The 10,556-nt window shown below is 49.6% G+C and overlaps 1 protein-coding gene across 1 annotated transcript; it reads left to right on the top strand.

Annotated features, from left to right (window-relative positions):
* Positions 1 to 6,693: 6,693 nt before the first annotated feature.
* On the top strand, positions 6,694 to 8,891 carry LOC134984766 (gastrula zinc finger protein XlCGF26.1-like). The gene has a single exon (XM_063950258.1). The coding sequence runs from the start codon at positions 6,732 to 6,734 to the stop codon at positions 8,256 to 8,258; it is 1,527 nt and encodes a 508-aa protein (XP_063806328.1). The 5' UTR covers positions 6,694 to 6,731; the 3' UTR covers positions 8,259 to 8,891.
* The last annotated feature ends 1,665 nt before the right edge of the window (positions 8,892 to 10,556 follow it).

Below are 10,556 nucleotides of genomic sequence, written 5' to 3'. Positions count from 1 at the left end.
TGTTACGTTATTGTCAGCATGTTGCTGCAATTGTTCATGCCGTTGGCTGGTGTTCTGTTGAATGCCACGTTCTGCGGCATTCTTGAGGTGTGAGCTGGTAAGAATCTCACCTTAGTTTAACAATAAATCCTTTCCTCGAAATGTCCGTCTCCCTGGGCACAGTTCCAATAACTGGAGTCTGGAGGAGGGGCTAAAAGGGAGGAGCCAGTTCACACCCTTTCAAAGTCTTGAAGTGCCCATGTCTCCTGCGGATCCCGTCTATACCCCATGGTTTTATGATGACCCCAGCATCCTCTACGGACTAAGAGAAAAGGATTTACCGGTAGGTATTAAAATCCTATTTTCTCTAACATCTACAAGGGATATTGGGGACTTTGTACGATGGGGTATAGATGGGGTCCAAAGGAGCCGGTGTACTTTAGATTTCTTCTACTGGGTGTGCTTTCTTCCTCCCCTCTATGCCCCCTCCTGCAGCCAGTTTAGAACAGTGTGCCCTCAGGAGAGGATGCCACTCTGGAGCTCCAGATAATTTTTCCTCTGTTTATTTTAAACGTTGTTATTGTCGGTATACTGTTTGGGCAATAGTATAACAGTATACTGAGGGAGTTGGGGGAGTGGGGGCGGTTACCGGTCTCTTCAGGCGTCAGAGCTGCTTCCCCGCTGCAGGACCACCGTCCTGAGAGGTTGTTGGTACCGCAGGGCATTGTGCATTAGCAAATGCAATCGCAGCACGTCGCACACCCCTAACAATGCCGGGAGGTGAGAAGAGTGGTGAGTACAAACCGGGGGCCCCGCTAGGGAGGTCCCCCGGCTCTTGCTGCAGCGCGATCACAGGGGCGGCATACGGACGCTCTATGGAGGGATCCGCTATAGCCCCATGTGTACACTGGCAGCGGTGGTGGAAACAGGCATTCATGTTACGTTTTACACCTGTTAGGAGACATTTGCCAGTATAAATGTATAGCTCTGCCGCCAGTACAAGGGGGCGGAGCTTCCTTAGAGCGGGACCAGTGGCGTTTTTGCGCCTTCCTCTGCTTACAGCTACAGCAGCAAGGACACACAGCCCCTCCAGACACTCAGGATACACAGGAAACTGGTACAGGGGTGTAAATAAGGGGGAGAGACGCTATTATACACACTATAGTGTCCTGAAAAGGCTGTGGGTAAGGGTGGTTAGGGTTAGGCTGTGGGTAAGGGGGGTTAGGGTTAGGCTGTGGGTAAGGGTGGTTAGGGTTAGGCTGTGGGTAAGGGGAGTTAGGGTTAGGCACTGCTGGGGGGAGGTTAGGTTGTGGGTAAGGGAGGTTAGGTTTAGGCTGTGGGTAAGGGAGGTTAGGGTTAGGCTGTGAGTGGGAGGGTTAGGTGTCGGCAGTGCTGGGGGGAGATTAGGGTTAGGCTGTGGGTAAGGGGGGTTAGGTTTAGGCACTGCTGGGGGGAGGTTAGGGTTAGGCTGTGGGTAAGGGGGGTTAGGTTTAGGCACTGCTGGGGGGATGTTAGGTTTAGGCTGTGGGTAAGGGGGGTTAGGTTTAGGCTGTGGGTAAGGGAGGTTAGGGTTAGACTGTGAGTGGGAGGGTTAGGTGTCGGCAGTGCTGGGGAGAGATTAGGGTTAGGCTGTGGGTAAGGGGGGTTAGGGTTAGGCACTGCTGGGGGGAGGTTAGGGTTAGGCTGTGGGTAAGGGAGGTTAGGTTTAGGCACTGCTGGGGGGAGGTTAGGTTTAGGCTGTGGGTAAGGGTGGTTAGGGTTAGGCTGTGGGTAAGGGTGGTTATGGTTAGGCTGTGGGTAAGGGTGGTTAGGGTTAGGCTGTGGGTAAGGGGGGTTAGGTTTAGGCTGTGGGTAAGGGGGGTTAGGTTTAGGCTGTGGGTAAGGGGGGTTAGGTTTAGGCTGTGGGTAAGGGGGGTTAGGTTTAGGCTGTGGGTAAGGGGAGTTAGGGTTAGGCTGTGGGTAAGGGGGTTAGGTTTAGGCACTGCTGGGGGGAGGTTAGGGTTAGGCTGTGAGTGGGAGGGTTAGGTGTCGGCAGTGCTGGGGGGAGATTAGGGTTAGGCTGTGGGTAAGGGAGGTTAGGTTTAGGCACTGCTGGGGGTAGGTTAGGGTTAGGCTGTGGGTAAGGGGGGTTAGGTTTTGGCACTGCTGGGGGGAGGTTAGGGTTAGGCTGTGGGTAAGGGGGTTAGGTTTAGGCACTGCTGGGGGGAGGTTAGGGTTAGGCTGTGGGTAAGGGAGGTTAGGTTTAGGCACTGCTGGGGGGAGGTTAGGGTTAGGCTGTGGGTAAGGGAGGTTAGGTTTAGGCTGTGGGTAAGGGAGGTTAGGGTTAGACTGTGAGTGGGAGGGTTAGGTGTCGGCAGTGCTTGGGGGAGATTAGGGTTAGGCTGTGGGTAAGGGGGTTAGGTTTAGGCACTGCTGGGGGGAGGTTAGGTTTAGGCTGTGGGTAAGGGGGGTTAGGTTTAGGCTGTGGGTAAGGGAGGTTAGGGTTAGACTGTGAGTGGGAGGGTTAGGTGTCGGCAGTGCTGGGGGGAGATTAGGGTTAGGCTGTGGGTAAGGGGGGTTAGGGTTAGGCACTGCTGGGGGGAGGTTAGGGTTAGGCTGTGGGTAAGGGAGGTTAGGTTTAGGCACTGCTGGGGGGAGGTTAGGTTTAGGCTGTGGGTAAGGGGGTTAGGTTTAGGCACTGCTGGGGGGAGGTTAGGGTTAGGCTGTGGGTAAGGGGGGGTTAGGCACTGCTGGGGGGAGGTTAGGGTTAGGCTGTGGGTAAGGGGGGTTAGGTTTAGGCACTGCTGGGGGGAGGTTAGGGTTAGGCTGTGGGTAAGGGAGGTTAGGTTTAGGCACTGCTGGGGGGAGGTTAGGGTTAGGCTTGGGGGTAAGGGGGGTTAGGTTTAGGCTGTGGGTAAGGGGGGGGTAGGCACTGCTTGGGGGAGGCCACCACCCAAGTTCAGCCACCCGCTCTTAGGCTATTTACCCTACCCCACACCACTTGCGCTGTCACCGGCCCTCACCTCCCGCCCGCAGCACAGCGCAGAGCAGCCGTAGTGCCGTCTTCATTCTCTGCCTGGCCCCCGTGTGAATCCGCGGCTGCATGTGACCAGGAGGGGGAGGCACCGCCAGAGGACTGGTAGTGGTAATGCTCCACCTCCTCTTTACAGGCAGGAAGAGCAGTCAATTGAGAGCTAGGAATTGGCTGCAGCGGAGCGCGTCCTCGGGGACAGACACGTTTTTGAATAGAGGCTGTGATCCACAGGTGGAACGCACGCTGCTGTAGCTGGAACGCACCCACTTCCGCCAATGCGTGTCATTTCCTGTCAGCTGGTCCCGCTGTGGAAAGCACAAGGTGGAAGTGGTGTAGACGTGACCCGCACAATGCAGACATGATAATCATGCAGGTTGGGACATATATACCCACACAGCGATATTTACATTTTACACCCACACTGGGAGCCATATTTAGATATTTTACTTTTTAAGACCATATAATATACTAATTTAACCAGAAACCGCTTTAGGGTGGTCATTCCGAGTTGGTCGCTCGCTAGCAGTTCTTAGCAGCGATGCAAACGCTATGCCGCCTCCCACTGGGAGTGTATTTTATCTTTGCAGAAGTGCGAACGAAGGGATCGCAGAGCGGCTACAAAGTTGTTTTTTTTGTGCAGTTTTAGAGTAGCTCAAAACCTACTCAGCGCTTGCGATCACTTCAGACTGTTCAGTTCCAATTTTGACGTCACAAACACGCCCTGCGTTTGCCTAGCCATGCCTGCGTTTTTCCTGGCACGCCTGCGTTTTTTCAAACACTCCCTGAATACGGTCAGTTGACACCCAAAAACGCCCTCTTCCTGTCTATCACTCTGCGGCCAGCAGTGCGACTTAAAAGCTTCGCTAGACCCTATTTGAAACGACATTGTTCGTTGTAATAGTACGTCACGCGTTCGCATTGCGCCGCATACGTATGCGCACAACTGCCTTTTTTTTCTCCTCATTGCGGCACAGTGAACGAATGCAGCTAGCGAACAACTCGGAATTACCCCCTATATGTAGTAAATCATGTTGCGAAGGCTGAACTGGCATAAGCAGCTCCACACTGCCACTCAAACATAAGGTGTAAATTATACATAAAAACATAAATTAATAAACAAGAGAAACACAACATACAAATACAAACATATACAACTATGCGAAAAAATATATACGCATTGGGCTGGAACAATGGGTGTACCATGGAAGATGACCCCAACAGACTCGAATCCCCGAACCAGAAAAAAATCACAAAAAAATATTTAAAGGATTCTGTTCATTTAGTCACTTTGGTAGTAGTGCCCCAAGAAAATGAATCCAGTAGCCTTCAGGCTCAGTGTATTTAAGCAACAATGTGTATAGTGTATTTGAATTGTATTTATAGTGAAATGCACTATGTTGTGTGTCCCAGGAGGGGGGAATCCATTACTGTGCAGGCTGTTGGATTCCCTCAGTACTTTTCCCCCAAAATGGAATAACTTCCTCTCTAGCCTCCCACATGGAAGTATCATGGGGTGAGAGAGAAGCAGCTCAGCTTTAAAACAAACTGAGTGGTTTTCTGGAGCTCCATAGGGATCACCCTTCGTTGGCAGGAAACCCTGACCGGGGCTCTAGGCTGCCCATCTCTGGAGCCCAAGTTTAGGCTGGAGATGGTGAGCTGGGTACCCGGGCAGATTCCTGGAAGTAGTTTAGATGGGAAAACTTCCCCCAGCCTAGACTGAGCGTCACCAAGGCGGATACCAACCCTCCAGGATGGGACGGTCAAAGGAGAGTGACTACTCCCCACCGTCGATAGAGGACAATGATAGCTGTGCATGTGGCCAAGGCATGCACATCACATGGGTAAACAATGATTGGTTGAGTACAGCACGGTGGTCTTACCCCCTGTGGTATGTGTATTGGAGTAAGATAAAAAGAGGAGGCCTGTGAGCCTCCAGAGCTATTATACCATTTTCACTCTGCTGTAAATCTCTTGCTGTATTGGTGTTGCCACTAGCAATAGGGAAGAGTCTCTTTTAAGACTGGGTGAATAAACATCTTCCTCAAGATGACAGCTTCATCCTGTAACCTGCAGTGCTATGCCAAACATAGTTCCATTTTCCGGCTGTCCAGGGTGCATTCAGCGCAGTGGGTGGAGTCAGTAATGGGCGGTTACTGACAGTAAGTGGGAATCCCCATAATTGGCCAGATCTAAATATACATTCTGTGACTGGGGCGGGGGCGCAAGGCAGGGTGAGGGCTTTCGTACATGTGGCATAGCGGTGGGATAATCCTAGGTGGCTTTTCGGTCACCTGATTGGAGAAGCCAAGTTAGGAGAGGATTAACTGTAGCGCAGGAGAACGCAAAAGATGGCAGACTTCAGCGGAATGTCTAAGGACGATTGGTAGATCGTGTATCAGGAGATGGGTGTGGATATCCCTTTCAACGAGTCCAGAAGTGTCATGATGGCGGCACTCGTGAGCTTGGAGGAGTCCCGCGAGGCGGCGGTAGAGAGTGCTAAGGGCGTTGGCATCGAAGATAGCTGCCTACCAGTGGACCTTTGTACCGAACCGGTGAGATCCACAAGCCCCACCCTCTCTACTAGCAGCAGCCATGTTTCATACCTAGCAGGACTGGAGGTCCAACGTCCTGGGGATGGGGGGGGGGGGGAGGCGACATGGATACCTTAGCAGATCGGCTTGTGGAATTCGGAGAAAGGGCAACGGAGCAAGAGTGCTTGATCATCACCTCACTTTCCAATATCACTGCCGGGCTCCGGTGACTGTGCGCAGCCAGTTCTGTCCCCAGCAGTAGTGGAAGAGCCAGTGCTCCCACCTGAGGCAAAAGTGCCTCCAAATCAGCTATCCGGAGCATGCAGGAAAGACTGGGCACACTTAGCCCCAGAATACAGCCCGTGGCTTCAGCTGCGTCACTAGGCTGCAGCAGTGAACGGTGCCTGGAGTGAGCGGCTTTAGGGCAGTAGGAGACTCAATAGATTGGGTCTTGGTCCCAGCAGCGGCACAGAGCTATCAGGTAGGGTAGATAAGAAAATCACTTAGTAATGAGAGCTCCAGAAAGCACGTCTGGATGGACCACGCCCCTCTTATTTATTATTTTATATACTAACAGGGGTGACAGGTGTGGTATATCCCTGCAAAGGCGGATCCAGTCTCTCTCATTAAACTCTGCTGTCTTCCCTGCACTCTCACTCAGATGTTCACTGCTGCCAGTAGCACACGTATGAGAAGCAGAAGTATGGCGGCAGCTGTATAGATCCTGATATGTAATTCTCTGTATCATACTTACTGTACACACATCATCCTTATTACTATTGTGAATATAGAGGTAAGACACTGATGATGGGGGTGTAAGAGTGGATTTTAACCTAGCAGATGATGATGATTGCAGTGTATTATATGGTGTATTGCATGTAAAATACCTTGTTCCACACCTACTCTACTGTAGCAATATACCTTATATAAGGGTGAGTAACACATGTACAGGCTTACCAGCGTATGAGCACACGCTTAAAGGAATGCTACCTTACCAATGCTTCCAGGAGTAACGTTAGGAGACATTATTATAAAGCCTTCATTAAAAGATATTTTATTATACACACACATTTACAATTAAGTGTCCCAGACAGTCGTCTTCTATTGTTTACAATATTAATATTGTTACAGAAAATTTCACATTTCCACAATGTATTTTATTTCCAGCAGATGGACACACAAGCAGGAATATCTCAGAAGGACATCTAATGTTATCCCCGGATTGTGACATAAAAGATAATGACAGTAGACAGGATTCTCCAGGAGATAACCCCATTACCCCAATTATACATCCAGCTCTATCAGCTGATCCCTCTGATCCTGGGAAATGTTCTCCTGATCACTCTAATGTTGGAGCATCTGTTACAGCTCTGAGAGATACAGTGTTTCCCTGTTCTATAGATGCCAAATGTTTTACACAGAACACAAAGCTTATTACCCATCAGCCAGCTAAGGCAGGTGAGAAGCCATTTCCATGTTCTGAGTGTGGAAAATGTTTTACATACAAATCAGCTCTTGTTACACATCAGAGAAGACACACAGGTGAGAAGCCATTTCCATGTGCTGAGTGCGGGAAATGTTTTACCCGGAAATCACAACTTGTTACACATCAGCGAAGTCACACAGGTGAGAGGCCATTTCCATGTTCTGAGTGTGGGAAATGTTTTACATACAAATCAAATCTTGATGCACATAAGAGAAATCACACAGGTACATCACCATTTCCATGTTCTGAGTGTGGGAAATATTTTGCATGTAAATCACAACTTGTTGCACATCAGAGAAGTCACACAGGTGAGAAACCATTTCCATGTTCTGAGTGTGGGAAATGTTTTGTATGGAAATCACAACTTGTTATACATCAGCGAAGTCACACAGGTGAGAAGCCATTTCCATGTTCTGACTGTGGAAAATGTTTTGCACGGAAATCAGTTCTTGTTACACATCAGAGAAGTCACACAGGTGAGAATCTATTTCCATGTTCTGAGTGTGGGAAATGTTTTGTATGGAAATCACAACTTGTTATACATCAGCGAAGTCACACAGGTGAGAATCTATTTCCATGTTCTGAGTGTGGGAAATGTTTTGCACAGAAATCAGATCTGGTTAGTCATAACCGAAGTCACACAGGTGAGAAGCCAATTTCTTGCTCTGAGTGTGGGAAATGTTTTACCCGGCAATCACAACTTGTTAGACATCAGCGAAGTCACACAGGTGAGAGGCCATTTCCATGTCCTGAGTGTGGGAAATGTTTTGCACACAAATCAGATCTTGTTTTTCATCAGAGAAATCACACAGGTGAGAAGCCATTTTCTTGCTCTGAGTGCGCGAAATGTTATACTCAGAAATCACAACTTGTTAGACATCAGAGAAGTCACACAGGTGAGAATCCAATTACTTGCTCTGAGTGTGGGAAATGTTTTACATGGAAATCACAACTTGTTAAACATCAGAGAAGTCACACAGGTGAGCAGCCGTTTCCATGTTCTGAGTGTGGGAAATGTTTTGCACATAAATCATATCTTATTAAACATCAGAGAACTCACACAGGTGAGAAGCCATTTTCTTGCTCTGAGTGTGGGAAATGTTTTACACAAAAATCACATCTTGTTAGACATCAGCGAAGTCACACAGGTGAGAAGCCATTTCCATGTGCTGAGTGTGGGAAATGTTTTACACGGAAATTACAACTTGTTACACACCAGAGAAGACATACAGGTGAGAAGCCATTTTAATCTTCTGGAGTATACTTATCATTGCCATGCGATGTTCTTCAAGGTTCTTATCCTACCTCCTGTGCTTTTTTCAATATACATGCTACCACTGGGTATAATAATCAGATGTCATGCCATCATCTACCACTGCTATGCAGATCTGTCTTTTGCTCCGCGTACTGAAAACCCAGTACCAATCCTAAATGTCTAGCTGAGCTCCAGGTGTGGGTGATGCCAGTTGGCTGTGACTCAGTCCTGGTGAAACAGGTTCTTATGGTAGAAGCTCACCATCAAAGGGCAGGGCTACAGCTCAGCTTCGTAAACCAGACTTATGCTTGGGGGTTCAGAGTTACAAAATGCTGATCCTGTGCGGAATATTGGTGTCCTGGATGGTGGAGTGACACTTAGACATCAGGTATCAGCCACAATCAGATCCTCATCTGAGGAACATAGCCAGACTCCAGCACTTATTTCCCTCAGAAGATCTACCTACAGTCATACATGCACTTGTATTATCACGCATAGACTACTGCAATGTCCTCTACCTGGGTCTCCCACCAAAAGAATTACACCGCTTGTAGCTTGTACAGAATGCAGCAGCCAGGCTGTTGCCTAACCAGCCCGTTCCTGCCACATAACACCCATTCTCTGCTCCCTTCACCGGATGCCTGTAAGATGGTGACTCTGGCCCTAATTCAGGTTGGATCGCAGTGTGTGATCCAAACGGAATTATTCAGTAAAAGTTGCGGGCGCATCCACCCGCGTTTTCTGCGGATGGGCCACAGAAAATGCGATTGCCTGTCAGGCAGAGGCAGTCACTGGGGTGGCAGGGAATGCTCTGTTTCCAGGGAGGAGACAGATCAGTGTGGGGGCAGTGTGGCACGAACGGAGGGCAGAGGAGGACAAATGGGCATGATCACGGTGGCTTTGTGACATCAGATGCAGCCGCCGTGATTGAGGAGAATGCGGCGGGCCTCCTGCGGCAGCATGAGGCTTCACTAATTTCTACGATGAAGCAGAAATTGTGAGGCAATTGCAATTTCTCTGATGTCCTAGTGGATGCTGTGAACTCCGTAAGGACCATGGGGAATTTGCGGCTCCGCAGGAGACTGGGCACAAAAGTAAAAGCTTTATGACTAGCTGGTGTGCACTGGCTCCTCCCCCTATGACCCTCCTCCAAGCCTCAGTTAGATTTTTGTGCCCGAACGAGAAGGGTGCATGCTAGGTGGCTCTCCTGAGCTGCTTAGAGTAAAAGTTTAATTAGGTTTTTTATTTTCAGTGAGTCCTGCTGGCAACAGGCTCACTGCATCGTGGGACTAAGGGGAGAAGAAGCGAACTCACCTGCGTGCAGAGTGGATTGGGCTTCTTGGCTACTGGACATTAGCTCCAGAGGGACGATCACAAGTTCAGCTTGGATGGGTCCCGGAGCCGCGCCGCCGGCCCCCTTACAGAGCCAGAAGAGGTCCGGAAAAATCGGCGGCAGAAGACATCCTGTCTTCAAATAAGGTAGCGCACAGCACTGCAGCTGTGCGCCATTGCTCTCAGCACACTTCACACTCCGGTCACTGAGGGTGCAGGGCGCTGGGGGGGAGCGCCCTGAGACGCAATAAAACACGGTTTACACCTTATATGGCTAAAGAAATGCATCACATATAGCTCCTGGGCTATATGGATGCATTTAACCCCTGCCAGTTTTCCTAAAAAAAGCGGGAGAAAAGGCCGCCGTGAAGGGGGCGGAACATATCTCCTCAGCACACAAGCGCCATTTTCCCTCACAGCTCCGCTGGAAGGACAGCTCCCTTACTCTCCCCTGCAGTCCTGCACTACAGAAACAGGGTAAAACAAGAGAGGGGGGGCACTATTTGGCAGATAATATAATACAGCAGCTATTAAAGGGAGAAACACTTATATAAGGTTATCCCTATACATATATAGCGCTCTGGTGTGTGCTGGCAAACTCTCCCTCTGTCTCCCCAAAGGGCTAGTGGGGTCCTGTCCTCTATCAGAGCATTCCCTGTGTGTGTGCTGGGTGTCGGTACGATTGTGTCGACATGTATGAGGAGGAAAATGATGTGGAAGCGGAGCAATTGCCTGTTTTAGTGATGTCACCCCCTAGGGAGTCGACACCTGACTGGATGGTCGTATTTAAGGAATTACGTGACAATGTCAGCACTTTGCAAAAAACTGTTGACGACATGAGACAGCCGGCAAATCAATTAGTGCCTGTCCAGGCGTCTCAAACACCGTCAGGGGCTCTAAAGCGCCCGTTACCTCAGATGGTCGACACAGACCCAGACACGGATACTGACTCCAGTGTCG

Source organism: Pseudophryne corroboree (assembly GCF_028390025.1).
Source record: "Pseudophryne corroboree isolate aPseCor3 chromosome 3 unlocalized genomic scaffold, aPseCor3.hap2 SUPER_3_unloc_8, whole genome shotgun sequence".
NCBI classification, from domain to species: Eukaryota; Metazoa; Chordata; class Amphibia; order Anura; family Myobatrachidae; genus Pseudophryne; species Pseudophryne corroboree.
This window is presented reverse-complemented; position numbering and strand designations above follow the sequence as displayed.

What these genes read in the sequence shown, in the direction of transcription:
- LOC134984766 (XM_063950258.1), top strand. Translation starts at nt 6,732, where the DNA reads ATGTTATCCCCGGATTGTGACATAAAAGATAATGACAGTAGACAGGAT.